Consider the following 13,762-nt stretch of genomic DNA (forward strand, 5'->3'; position numbering starts at 1 on the left):
GAAGGCCCTTTGGGGGACTATGAAGACAGTGACCCTGCCGGTCAGGTGTTGTCAGGGTCTCTGGTTCCTTTGGCCCCATGTTGGTTATCCGGCGTGCTGTCCCATACCCTCCCACACCCTCTGGGGGTCCTCCACTGCAAAATGAGCCTGTGGGTCTCAGCGACCCTGAGGTCACAACTGAGTTCAGAGTCTCCAGACTGGCTCTGGACAGGCCCCCACTCTCCCACCACCAAGCCCTGAGGCCATCTTACAGACCATGGCCTCAGGGCAGGGGTCCAGAAGGTGAGGTTGGTGGGGGGAACACTCCGCCCTGTTAACTCCCATCCCACAATATTTCTGCAGGTATTGCTGACTACAGACCCAGGGATGGAGAAGCCATCGAGCTGAGGCTGGTTGGCTGGTAGACCCCAGGCTCACCACCCCAGCTGCCTCCCACACTTCCTGGGCTTCTGCACTCCCTTCAGACATCCCTGTAACAGGCACACGCCTGACCCTGCTGCCTCCTCTTGTGCACTTGTCCCCGGATCGCCACAGCCACCACCCCTGCGGGGGTCCTAAACCACCGCCCACCCTGGAGCAGGGAGCCCAGCACCTTCCCCGGCAGGTCTGTCTGCCCAGGTCTGGCCCCACCTGGCCCCGCAGGTGTCCCGTGAAGGCCACTCATAGGCTGGAGAGTGTGAGCATCTCAGACTCCTTGGCACGAGGAGGCCACCGGCCACTGGCGTTGTGAGTACTGCTTGCTCTGGGATGGGGGTCCCGCAAGGAGAGCTCTGTGGCCCTGGCCCTAGCTTTCCACTCTTCACTCCATCGGGGCTGCTGCCCCAGAGCCGACTGCGGCATAGCAGCTGGCGAGGGCTCTGCAGGGCTGCTGTCAGCCCACCTCCAAAATGATTAAAGAATTGACTTGGCACATGCCCCAGGGTCCTGATGCCTCATGCTTGGAGCCAGTGCGGGGGCTGGGAGCAGAGAAGGGGGAGAGAGGCCCGTGGGGAGCAGAGGAGGGGGGTGAGCATTCTCCTGGGTACGGGTCGGGGGTGCACAGGAACGGTGCTGGCGGTGGTGATGCTGATTACTGTTTAAGGAGCGTGTACTTGCTGGACTCTCTCTTGCACAACTCTGAGGTTGTCGATGTTTCTATTTTCCTCTCTGCTTTACAGAGGGAGAGTGGTGGGGGGGCGTGGCTTAGGAGAGAGACAGACCTGGCCTGGGGAGGCCTCCTGGCTCCTCCACTCAAACACTGAAAATCAGGGGCTTTCATGATTGTGTCGACTTAAAAAAACAAACAAAAAAAAGCATAACGTGAGAGTAGCGAGTTAAGTTTTATTTGGGGCAAAATGAGGACTGTAGCCCAGGAGACAGCATTTCAGATAGCTCTGAGAAACTGCTCTGAAGAGGTAGGGGAGGGGTCAGCACTATATATGATCTTAGCGAAGGGGGTACACGTAGTCAAGTGCACATTTTGGCAGAGACCTGCTGCTCGTCTCGTGAAGGTTACCGCTAGTCTCCAGGAGCAGATGGCTCCATTAATGATTTTAGTGCTTTTCTAGATAAGAGAAGATGCAAGAATTGGGCTCATAAAATCTTCTCCTAAAAATATCTGCCTGTTCTGCCTGTTTTTCCCAGAGCACAGAGTGCCTCATTCCTGATTTCCACCCTGAACTCCTTTCAGGGTGTGTTGAAGGTCAGCGGCTACAGGGGCTAGTGACCTAATCTTTGTAGAGGCAGATGGCAGTTGACAAGTTTTAGTTGGCAATTGTTAGGATTACATGGCAGAGTCCAAATGCAACTGAAGGCCCAGGACCCTAGAGCTTTTCCCCAAGGCACAGTCAGGCGTCACCCCAGGCCTCAGCGGCCAGTGGGGTGGGGACCCTGCCTCTCTGTGGGAGGGCCTGGGCTCTGGGCTGCCCTCTGGGAAGTAGGGTTCAGGCCAGGCGGGCACCCCACAAGCCCCACCCCACCGAGGTTAGGAAGGGGGTCTGCCCTTGGAGGGGCCCTCTGACAGCATGTCAGGTTTCACAGTGACTCTCACAGAGCCATCCACGCCATGGATTATAAACATGTGCTTCTTCCTCCGATATTTAGGGTCTGGGCAAGTAGGGGAAGTAAGCGATTTAAAAAATGCTTTACAGACATCCAAGTACCTGAAAGCCAAATGAAAAAGCCGCCTCCGTTTTGAAGGTGAAATGTCTGTGCCCAGATCCCCAGAGTGCTTGTTCACCTGTCCTTTCTTAATCTCGGCCTTTAGAGAGGGCACTTTAGAGAGGATTCAGGACCTGCCCTGGGACCCTCTCCTCACAGAAGGGTGGAGGCTCAGAGAGACCTGCGGCTTCCCTCAGGTCACACAGCCTGTGGGTGTCAGAGCCAAGGTCCCCACCCACTGACCCCAGCCCTTGCCCCTGCACCGCCTTGCTGCCTCCCCACCTCCCGAGGAAGCCAGGGCCCCTCCCATATAGGGGAGGCCAGCTGTGGCAGGTCCCAGGCCAGGCTGGGGGAGGGTGGGCTTAACTAAAGGGAGCACCCCTGCACTGGGCTTTCAGCGTCCACGGTCCGGATGTGATCCTCCCTCTGGAGGAACTGTCTTAGTCGGGATGTGTTTGGCTCTGAGCAACAGGGAGCTACTGAATCCTGCTCAAATCAAAGGATATTTGCTGACGGACTTTCCTGGCGGTACAGTGGTTAGGACTCCATGCTTCCACTGCAGGGGTCGCAGGTTTGATCCCTGGTCAGGGAACTAAGATCCCACATGCTGCTCGGGGTGGCAAAAAAGATAAAAATAAAAAATAAAAAAGGATATTTGCTGAAAAGACTCAGCCCACCAATTTAAGGGCAGCCGAGGGCAGTAGGGAAATGGAAGTTGGGGCTCAGGGCTCCATCCCTCCACTACCCTCAGGCTCTCTCCTCTCCGTGTCCTCCCCCTCCATCAGCTTCCTCTGAACGTGGCCCCAGCAGTGACTCTGCTGACTTCCAGTTTAATTCCCCAGGCCCTCTTATCTTCTTAGCCTGTGTCCCAAAGCCTGGAAAGGGGTCTGACCGGCACAGCCCACTTCTGGGCCCTGGGTCATGTGTCTAGTCTGGCTCCATCAGCAGGGACCCCGAGAAGGGGCATGGGTGGGAGGACAGTCATGTCCACAGTAAGAGTCTGACAAGCAGTGGCCCCCCTGGAATGGGGGCCCAGGTTTGCGTCTGGCCTGCATTTAGAGCTGTGTGACTCCAGCCAAGCCGCGTCCCCTCGCGCAGCCTGTTCCTAACTCACAACTGTGGGGTGGCGCCTTGGTTTACGTTCATGCCTGTGAGCTATTCATAGATCACAGATGGGGAGACTGAGGCCCCGCAGTGAAGTGACTGGTCTAGAGACATGCAGCGACATGAGGAGAGACCCGTCCCAAGCCTCTGCAGCTCAGTTGCTGGAAATGGGTTCTTCTTCCCTCCTGGTGCCTCCCAGGGTCCCGCCCTGAATCACCTGCTTCCTGCAGCAGTGGTGGGGGGCGGCAGGTGAAGGGCAGCACTCAGACCCAGACCGGAGGGATATGAGAGCCTGTGGGCAGGGCAGGCTGCTCGGGGCTGCTCTGGGCTTTCAGGTGGACCCCAAGGGGTGCGAAGGAGCCCCTGCTGCCCTCTATGAAGCTGGGTGCCCACCCCCGCCATTCTCCCACAAGGGAACATCCTGTGGAGAGTCTTGCTGCCTGCAGGTCAAGGCAGGTTAAAAACTGGGGCTCGGGAGCCAGGTAGACCTGGTCTGAATCCCCCACCACCACTCAAGCTGCACAATCCCTGCTTTGGGTTCTGCCCTCAGCCTCCCCCTCGCCCCCCTCCCCCCCCAAGGGTGTACAGCTCTCTCCCTCCCACCAAGGCCAACACAGGCCTCATCTTGGTTAATCCTCATTCCTCATAGCTCACCCCTCACCAGGCCGGGCAGGTGGGAGTGCTTTTTGGCAGTCTTGGAGGAGGTGTAGACACTGCCTACCACTCCGCAGTAGCTCAGCTCTTAGAAGATTGGGGGGGTGTTTACTATTTTTTAATTAATTGCTGTTTTTTTAATTAAAGGAAGCTTAACTGGAAAACTGACAAAATCTCAAAAAGAATCTAACCCTTAGAGGCCCTGATTCCTCCTCTTCAGGAAATGTGGGGCTAGGGGGGCTGCCCCCTTGGCTGGCTCAGTTTCCCTCCCACAACCCCTCCTGGAAAAACCCCATCTAAATACCTGCATATTTTGGTCTTTCACCTGGAAATCTCCTGCCCTACAATTTGGACTATTCAGCAGTGATTTGCAGGCTCATGCGGGTGTCAGAATCATCAGAGGCAAGTGAAAAAAAATTCACATCCCTGGGCCCACCAGAGGGTATCTGAATTCAGCAGGTCTGAAGAAGTAGTGAGGCTGGGGAATTTTAATCCCAGTCCAAGGATTGTGATGGGGATTAGGGGACACTTGCAGCCATTCTGTGTTCTGACCACCAGAGGGCGCCGTGGACGGAGGTGAGCGGTCTCCCTTTGAGGTCTTGTTTCTCCAGACAGGTTGCTGGTTCCTCCATCAAGGACTTGCTGGTCAGACGACAGGCTAGGGGTGAACCGTGTCCCAGTGGGAAGGAGCTTCCACAGAGAAGGAAGCTGGACCTCAGGAAAGAGGCTCACAGTGGGCAGTGATTCTTGCACACTTGGACTCCTGAGCTCAGAGAGGCCAGGGCCCAGCCTGGAATCCCTATCAGCCTGTCCTGCTCTGGGCTGTGCTGTTTACCCAACACCGATGCAAGGGCAAAGGCTTAGTGGCAGCTGCTCTGGCTCCCAGCCCACCTAGGGCTCTTTGTCCTGCCAGGGATGGGGGCAGAGGGTGGACCCCAGGAATTTCAGCTATGAGTCAGCTCTGAGCGCCCAGGGGATGGGACAGGGGCTGCTGGCCAGGGATAGATGCTGGCCGGCGGGACCCTGCTTCCGCAGCTGTGGGTGGCCTTGGTGATTCAGCTTCCCTCTGCCTGCCTAGAGGGGGCCCGCCCTGGGCTGGGAGAGGGAGGAGGTGTTGGGGTTAGGGAGGGGCGAGCGAGGGGTATTAAGGGGCCCCGTGGTCCAACTCTTCCGGATGCTGAGGCCCCATGGGATAACTGTGGCCAGAGATTGGGTGGTTCCGAGACTGGTCCTAGGATGAGGTCTCCTGGGGGGAGGGTGTCCTTGAAAATGTAATCTCCTGAGAGGCTAGGGCTTTTTATCGGGCTCCCTCAGAAAAATACCCCAGGGTCTCCCGCCCTGTGTTCATCTCTATGGAGGGCCTGCCTTGGCGCTGGGTGGGGAGGGGCCTGATCCCCCACCGGTGTGGGGAGGGGGGACGACAGGCTGACCACTCCAGCTAGGAGGAGGTCTGCTGATGGAGGTAACGCTAGGCTGATGGAGGAGGAGCTGCGAGCGGGCGGCGTGGGGGAGGGGCGAGACATCCCTCTCGGCTTCGGGGGCGGAGCCTGGCCGGAGGTGGCGCGTGGGGCTCAGCCCAATTTTCCGGGTGAGGCTCGAGGGGCTGCCGCGGAGGCGGGGCCTAGAGCACAGAGCCTCGCTCTCCGCCAGAACCTGGCGAGAGATCCCGCCGCAGCCTGAGCCGCCGGGAGAAGGAGCTGGCGCGCAGGCCCTGCCCGAGCCGAGCTGAGTCGAGCTCGCCGTCTGACACCGGCCGCAGCGCAGGCCGGCGCGTCAGCCCGCCGCGGGGTCTGGGCACTGTCGGAGGTAGCGAGCCCGACCACCGGGACCACCGGCACCACCGGGCGCGGGAGCCCGGATCGCCCTTGCAGGCCTGTCCTGAGCACGCTGGAGGACCTGGGGTTTGGACTGAAGAGAAAAGGGATGGAGAATTCCATGTAAGCATAACGTGGGCGCTAGGAGGGGAGAAGAGTGGAGACTTTGCCTGGCACGGGGCAGAGGTGCCCGGCGCTTACTAGGCCAGGCTTCAGCACCAGGGAGCCTGGCATCCCAGCAGAAGCGACCTAGGCTCTGCCTTGCCTGAGCCGGGGATACAGCATAGCTCTTGGACCTCGGCTGCCGCAGGCCGGGCACAAGAAACAGTGCCCTCACCTGAGACCGAGCGGGATACAAAGTGGGGCTCTCTGGTGGCCCAGAGCTGGTCGCTGGGGAGCCGGCCTCCTGCCCCGGCCCCACTGGTACGGATGTGCCGCTGCCCGCGGGAGCGCCATGACGGCAGGATGACCTCAGCTGAGGCAGTGGCGGTGGCTGGCGGTGCTCGGTGGGCGTCCCCTCAGTGGCCCCCTGACACCCCGCAGGCCCTACGGCGGCCTGGCCGGGCCTGGGTGGCCGTGGCAGCGCTGGTGTGGCTGCTGGCGGGAGCCAGCATGTCGAGCCTCAACAAGTGGATTTTCACGGTGCACGGCTTCGGGCGGCCCCTGCTGCTCTCGGCGCTGCACATGCTGGCAGCTGCGCTGGCGTGCCACCCGGGGGCACGGCGCCCCATGCCCGGCCGCACCCGCCGCCAAGTGCTGCTGCTCAGCCTCACCTTAGGCGCCTCGATGGCCTGCGGCAACGTGGGCCTGAGCGCTGTGCCCCTGGACCTGGCGCAGCTGGCCACCACCACCACGCCACTGATCACGCTGGCCCTGTCCGCGCTGCTGCTCGGCCGCCGCCACCACCCACTGCAGTTCGCCGCCATGGGCCCGCTCTGCCTGGGGGCCGCCTGCAGCCTGGCCGGAGAGCTCCGGACACCCCCAGCTGGCTGTGGTTTCCTGCTGGCGGCCACCTGCCTCCGTGGGCTCAAGTCCGTTCAGCAGAGTGAGTACCCAGGACACTGGTTGAGGAGGTGGGGTTCGGGGTGGGAGTGTGGCCTGGGTGGCCCTGTGAGGGGCTATGGCCATTATCCAGTTTTACAGATAAAGAAACTGAGGCGCATGGCTTGGGAAGAGTCAGGAACTGAGGCTCAGAAAGGGCCAACCACTCAGTGAGTTCCAGGCCCCAGACTTAGGCTCTAGAGGCCCAACCAGTGTTTCGTCCAGTTGACTGCCATAGATCTGTGGTCCATGTTTTGTCAAGCCTGGATCTCCATACCTGATCAAGGAAGTCACTATATTGTCCCCATTTGACAGGTAGAGGGGCTTGCCCTGGGCCATGTGAGCAGCGGAGGCAAGATTTGAGCCCAGGCAGGCAGACTTCATGCCGTCCGAGTGATGTGGCATAAGGCTGTGGACCCGATGGAGGCCTGATAGTGGAGACTGGAGAAAGAGAAAGAGGGCAAGGCCATGAGCTGGAATTTGGAAGTCGAGGGCTTTTGCTCAGTCTGGGAAGGGCTGGTGTTTACTGGGAGCTGCAGTGTAACTGGTCCCATGCTAGGTGTTGACCTTGAGTCGTCATGGCAACCACCACCATCATCCCCATTTTAGAAGATGATGGAACTGAGACCCAGAGAGGTTCATGATTTGCCCACAGCCACACAGCTCCTAAGGACTGAAATCCTAGTCCATGTGGCTCTGGACCTCAGCTCTGATGAAAGGGGGTTGGGGGCTCTGGACAGAGGGTAAGGTGGAGGCTCCAGGCCTAGACCCTGCTAAATCACTCTGCCTGAGGGTGGAGACCACCTTCCTGCCTGTCCTACTGAGGGTCCTTTGAGTCACAGCCTCCACCATCTCTCTGCCTCAACCCAAGGGCGCCCACTCAGGTTGGGGAGGCTTGGGTTCCAGCCACACCTGGGCTCGTGCTTCCTGGGCAAACTTGGGCAGAAGGGGAGATCTGGATCTTGTCTGGGCCTCAGTCTCCCCATCTGTTTGGTGGAGGAGGTCAGAGCTGATAGTCCCAGGGCTTTCTTGGTCTCCCTCCCTTGCAGCTCTGAGATCCTGTGACCCAGGCCTGGGAGAGAGAAGGGGCTGCTCCAAGGGCCCTGGGCTGGGGTTAGGGCAGCCTGCAGCCAGGGAAGTTTGAAGTCAGAGCTCAGCCCTGCCTTGCAGTCATCGGAGCTGGGACCCAGAGTCCCTGTACCCATCCTCCAGGGCCCTGAGGTGGGACCAAAGCCCAGTTCTATTTTTGCCTTCAGGTTACATGAGAGCTGGGACCTGAGCTCTGGGCATGAGTCAGTGGGAAACTTGACCTTGTACCCTGCCCTGGGCAGGGCCAGAAGGCTGGGAAGGCCCCAGCCTCAAGGCTCACATCACGCCTGCTGAGGCCCAGCGCTTCTCACACAGGAGGAGCCCCAGCCTGCAGGACAGGCTATGGCCGGCCAGGCCTCGGGCACATGGACATGGGGTGGCAGGTGCCTGGCATCAGGCTGCTCCTTGGCTCTGCCAGCTCTCTCCTTGTCTCCTGCCTGCCCCTGAGGTGGGTTGGATGCTTGCTCCAGGCTCCCACAGCATCCTCTGCTTCCTCCATCAGGACTCCACATGCCTTGTATTATAGCCTCTTGTTTACCTGTCTGCCTTCCACCAGACAGGAGCTCTGAGAGGGCATGGCCTGGTTTTGAGACAGCTCCATGTCCCCAGCACATGGCCTGGGGCCTGGCCCAGGTAAGGTACCCGTTAAATGGTGGATTTATTAATGGTCTGATGGCAGACTTGGTAGGCTGGTTAAACTTCTTGGCTCAGCGTGCTAAGGAGGGAGCTTAGGAGGCTGGAGGCCCCACCAACAGAGATGGGAGCCCAGCAGAGGTGGGGAGGAACAGACTGGAGATAAGGGGTGAGATGGGTTTTGGACAAGAAGAGGTTTCTACTGCCAGACTTTCCAGGAAAGTCATCAGGGCCAAATTTAGACTAGAGTGTGAATGGCTGACACCAGCTCCTTCCCTGAGGGCAGACTCCATGGGAGCAGAGGATGAAAGTCCAGAAAGAGGAGTGCCCAGCAGCCATGGGCAGGTCCAGCAGCTTCTCTCCTTCCTGAGCCAGTTGTGGACCTGGGGGGCTACATGGGGAGAGGAGTGATGCCACCTTCCCACTCACAGAAAGGCTGGGAAGTGGGGTGCCAGCGTGCTGAGACTTGTCCTCAGCTACATCCACCCGCATGAGGGAACAGCCTGACCCTGCCCGCTGAGCTCTCAGGCTGCTGGGGAGAAGTAGAGATCACAAGGCAGGGGAGAAGTGCTAGAGCCAAGGTGGGCATAGCTGTGGTTGGATGGCTACTTCTAGGGGAAACCAGAGAAGGCTGCCTGGGGGAGGAGGCAGGCAGTGATGGTGACTATAATGTAATAATAGTGGCGAACACTTGCTGAGCCCTCACTGTGTGCCCACACCATGCCCAGCTCTTCATACAGCCAGAGTAGGAAGGGGTGTTCTGGGAGGGAGAAGCAGGGCTTGCGAGGGCACGGGTGTCAGCCAGCGGGGGCAGCATATGGGGGATGGTGACAGCTGCTGTGGCCAGCACTTGCTGCTGGGCACCAGGCCCTGCGCTCAGCACCTCACAGGCCCCCGTGAGGGGCATGTTGACACCTTGCCCATGCTCCCACGAGGGGACAGGCATAGAGAGAGGGCGACTTGTGTGATATCACACAGCTCGTGACGGAGCAGAGACGGGATAAGCCAGAAGCCAGCGGAATGGGGTCTAGAGAACATTTGTCCACGGGTAACTGAAGCTTGGCGTGTTCAGATGCTGAAACAAGTGTCTTTGGAGGAAGAGAGGTTGTTTGTTTTTTGTTTGTTTGTTTTTGGCCACACGTGTGGCATGTGGGATCTTAGTTCCCCAACCCCACGCCCCCTGCATTGGGAGCACAGAGGCTTAACCGCTGGACCTCCAGGGAAGTCCCAGGAGAGGTTGAAATGCAGGGTTTGGTGGGAGCTGGCAGAGGAGGCGTCGCTGAGGAGGCAGGATGACAGGCTGGCATTTTGGGGCCCCAGGTGGGTGGCCTCTGGCAGAGGATCCCTGCTCTTTCCCTGGACTGCAGCAGAGGGAGGCGGAGGGCTGGGTGGGATGCAGAACAGGCGCAAGGGGCAGGGGGAGAAAGTTAGGACCTTCCTGCCTGGCTGCCTCTCAGAGGGTGAAATTTGCCAAAGGTGAAGTTCACCTGAAATCCTAAACACCTTCCAGTGATCGCACCTTTAACACGCAGGCCACGGGCAGCTCGTAATGGTGCTAAATTTGGAGCGGACGAACAGGAGCCATTCCAGTTATCTGTTCATTTCTAGAAATGCTTGACAGAGGGACTGTTGCCTAGAGAACAAAGCCAAAACATCAGAATGAAATCGAGAGAGAAATAAGATTTCCTATTCTAAGCATAGCCTATGAGTAAGCACCTCTGTGGCTCTTTGGAAAGTGTGTGTCAGAAAATGCATGGAGGCTCAGAGAGCCCTGGGAGGGTATGGGGAGCCATGACTCATCTCTCTCCACAAAAACTGTCTCGTTGCCTTCATGCAAGTACTATCATCTCATCTGAGCCGGGTGTGATTTTATGATGGGCACCACTGCTTTTGTGAACCAGCTGGGTGGTAACATGAATACACACACACACAGGCACACATGCGCAAGGTGGTAGGATCCCCTCTTTCCTTGCAAAGACTAAGGTTTCCTCTGTGTCCTGGATTCATCTTGACAAGCCCCAGCGTTGGTAGCAAAAGATGCTGATTATCAGTGATAAACAGTGAGTGACAGCCGGGAGCAAACAATGACCTTCTTGTTGTTCCCTGTCATCCCAATGGTCATCTAGTGATCGAACATTTGATTCAAACGGTTTTTATTATTTCAAACTCTCTTTTTTAATCTAAAAGCCACATAGCTAGTAAGTGGCAGAACTGGCCTGCTGGTGGCCTGTCCCTACTCTGGCGTGGGAGCTGCACTGTGGGGCTGAGAGTGCGAGAAGGGCTGAAGCCAAGAAAGCTGGGTCGGGGCCGCTTGGTTCAGGGCCTTCAAAGTTGGTTAAGAGCCCAGGATGTTTTTCTCCAGGGCCTGGGGAGCCCCTGAAGAATTTTTTTTTTCATGTTTATTGATCAGTGGGACATCACAAGCAGATTATTGTTTCAGCCTGTGGGAGGAGTAGGTGATAACGCTTATTTATCTTATCTTTCTACATTTACTGAGCACTTACCTTCTAAGGGCTTTATGTACATTATCTATTTTAATCTTTACAACAACCCTGCATATTTAAGGTTTTATTATCCTCCGATTTTGCAGGTGAGGAAACCTAGGCCTATAGAGGTTAAGTGCCAGGTCACAGGTAGTCAGGAGCGGACCCGGGTCACCACGGGTCACCACTCAGGCAGTCTGACTCTGGATTCCTGACCTTCCCGTTACAGAGCGGGAGCCACTAATTCCACCTGAGGGGTTGGGGCAGGCAGGCTTCCTGGAGGATGGGCAGAGGAGGAGGTCGTGCCGGGTTGGCCTCGTGGGGGTTGTCTCGCGCCGGGTGCTGACGGCTGCTGTCCTGGTTGCAGGTGCCCTGCTGCAGGAGGAGAGGCTGGACGCGGTGACCCTGCTGTATGCCACCTCGCTGCCCAGCTTCTGCCTGCTGGCAGGCGCGGCCCTGGTGCTGGAGGCTGGCGTGGCACCGCTGCCCGCCCCCACCGACTCCCGCCTCTGGGCCTGTATCCTGCTCAGCTGCCTCCTGTCTGTGCTCTACAACCTGGCCAGCTTCTCCCTGCTGGCCCTCACCTCGGCCCTCACTGTTCACGTCCTGGGCAACCTCACTGTCGTGGGCAACCTCGTCCTTTCCCGGCTCCTGTTTGGCAGCTGCCTCAGCACCCTCAGCTATGTGGGCATTGCGCTCACCCTTTCAGGAATGTTCCTTTACCACAACTGCGAGTTCTTGGCTTCTTGGGCTGCCCGCCGGGGCTTCTGGCGGAGGGACCAGCCTGGCAAGGGTCTCTGAGACCTGAGGGAGCACAGGGACCACACGGGACTGCCTCAGCCTGAATCCAGCCTTGGCCAGTGGCCATGGGAAAACGGGGAGAGTGGGCAGCCGCTGGGGCCGTTGGGGGAGGTGGGTCTTCCTGCAGGGCCACCTTGGAGGCTGGAATGGGGACTCCCAGAGAGACCCACCTCCTGTCCCTGCCTGCCTCTCCTTATCAGAGACCCCACTCACCACTGGATGGTGGGTCCAAGCCCGGCACAGTCACTGTGCTTGTCAGAGTAATTATTACGATTAGTATCAACTACTACGCCGAAAACTGCTGGCCAAACTTTGAAAACCTCACCGTGTTCTAATGATGAAGATGATGATGATGGTGATGATGATTATGATGATTCTTAGGGGTCGCACAATCCTTCTTCCAGGAAATGGGGGAGGCAGCTAGGAGGCCCAGGGAAGGGCTTCTTTGCTGCTGGGCTTCCCTAGGGAGTTGGGGTCGTCTGTGCCAACTCCAGGCAGCTGCTGTGACCTCAGCCCTGGGCCCCCCAATTTTGGGTCTTCCGTCCTCAAATAAACTATTTTTGCTTGTACACCTGTGTCATTCCTCGGGGTGGCAGCCAAGGGCCGATGGCTGCCAGCTGCCCACAAGGAAACGAGGACCCCCTCCCTTACCAACCAGGGCCTGGCCAGGCCCCCACCCCAGCCCTCTGCTCCGGCCCCTGCACGCCATCTTCCCACAGCCCCGGGGGCATCTCCTAAAACACACGCCTTCTGTGGCTCCACACTGCTCTTGGGACAAGGTCAGAGCTTCCTGCCCCAGACCACAGGGCCTCGGGGCCTGGCCCCACAGCTTCACCAGGCTCCTCTGCCCTCTCCCCTCTCCCCTCCTTGGGCTCCACCTTCCATCTGCACCCGCTTCCTTCAGGTACCACCCCCCCGACACCAAGCCTCCCCACCGGAGCCTCTGCACGTGCTGGTCCCCTGTCTGCTGTTCACTTCCTACATCTGCTTCTCCCTTTCTCATGGCGAAACCCTTGCCTGGGGGTGAAAACCCAAACATGCAACCCTCGTCTAAAAGAAAAACCAAAAAAGAAGCCTGAGAAAGGAAGGGCCTGGACGAGGGGCTATACCCAGGGCTGTGGGCGCAGAGGGCAAGGAATCGGGTGGTTCCATGGAAGGAGGAGCACTGGGGGGTGGGGGCACCTGGAGGGCTGGCCAGACTCAGCTGCATCACGTCTCATCCTTCCCTTGGCTGTAAGCACTTAACTCCCGCCACCTACCTGCCTCTGCTGGGGGCCGCCTGTTAAAAACCATAAGGTCCCTGCCTGGGTTAGAGAGACCTGGGACCTAATCCTGCTCCGCCTGCCTCACTGTGTACCTGGGGTAGGTACCTCCCCTCCCTGAGCCTCAGTTTCCATATCTACAAAATGGGCTGATGATCCCCGTGGAGAGGATTCCAGTGAGGAGCCTGGTAGGCAGGGCCCGGGGAGGAGAGAGAACGATGGGGCCAGTGGGCTTGGTCCCTATCTTGGGCTAGTCATCCACTCTCTCTGAGGCTCTAGGCTCATCTGGAAAATGGGAGGATGGGAGCTAGACCAGGCCGGGGTTGGGGTCTCGGGGGCCTGGGACTCAGGGAGGAATCATGCATTCCTTCACGTAGCCAGAATTCGTGGAGGACTGCTGTGCCAGCCAGTGCCAGACAGGGCTGCATGGAGGGTCGGCCCCAGGCTGGGGGTGGGGGCAGTGAGGGCCTGGGAGGCACCCGGCCCGGGCAGGACAGGCGCAGGGTTTCCTGGCTCTGGCCTCAGCCCAGGCCCGTCTTGCGGAGGGGAAGTGGTCCTAGGCTGAGTCACTCACCACCCACCCTCCCTGTGACTCAGAGATGCTACCGGCCCAGCCCTGTCCTGGTGCAGCCTGGATACCTCCGGGCTCCGCACTGAGGCTTGGCCAGACAGGACAGAGGATGAATGGCTTCAGGTGGATAGGGCCTCCTTGGTCCTCAGGACCCTTCCCCATTCAAGGAGC

General features: G+C 58.7%; 2 protein-coding genes across 8 annotated transcripts in view; both read left to right on the forward strand.

Annotated features, from left to right (window-relative positions):
- TCN2 (transcobalamin 2) overlaps positions 1 to 914 on the forward strand; it is a 45,944-nt gene extending 45,030 nt beyond the window's left edge. For all 7 annotated transcript variants that reach the window (XM_082417307.1, XM_082417308.1, XM_082417310.1 and 4 more), the window contains one exon: positions 343 to 914. In XM_082417307.1, coding sequence (XP_082273433.1) covers positions 343 to 404 — 62 coding nt within the window. In that variant the 3' untranslated portion in view covers positions 405 to 914. The remainder of the gene's footprint in view (positions 1 to 342) is intronic.
- A 142-nt stretch (positions 915 to 1,056) lies between these two features.
- On the forward strand, positions 1,057 to 12,327 carry SLC35E4 (solute carrier family 35 member E4). The gene is made up of 2 exons (XM_082417313.1): positions 1,057 to 6,756; positions 11,325 to 12,327. Exons 1-2 carry the CDS (start codon positions 6,141 to 6,143, stop codon positions 11,756 to 11,758), a joined length of 1,050 nt encoding a protein of 349 aa, XP_082273439.1. The 5' UTR covers positions 1,057 to 6,140; the 3' UTR covers positions 11,759 to 12,327.
- The last annotated feature ends 1,435 nt before the right edge of the window (positions 12,328 to 13,762 follow it).

Source organism: Balaenoptera physalus (assembly GCF_965194825.1).
Source record: "Balaenoptera physalus genome assembly, chromosome: 12".
In the NCBI taxonomy this organism is placed as follows: domain Eukaryota; kingdom Metazoa; phylum Chordata; class Mammalia; order Artiodactyla; family Balaenopteridae; genus Balaenoptera; species Balaenoptera physalus.

What these genes read in the sequence shown, in the direction of transcription:
- SLC35E4 (XM_082417313.1), top strand. Translation starts at nt 6,141, where the DNA reads ATGTGCCGCTGCCCGCGGGAGCGCCATGACGGCAGGATGACCTCAGCT. An exon ending in GCTCAAGTCCGTTCAGCAGA is followed by an intron (nt 6,757 to 11,324) that starts GTGAGTACCCAG and finishes TCCTGGTTGCAG; the next exon opens with GTGCCCTGCTGCAGGAGGAG.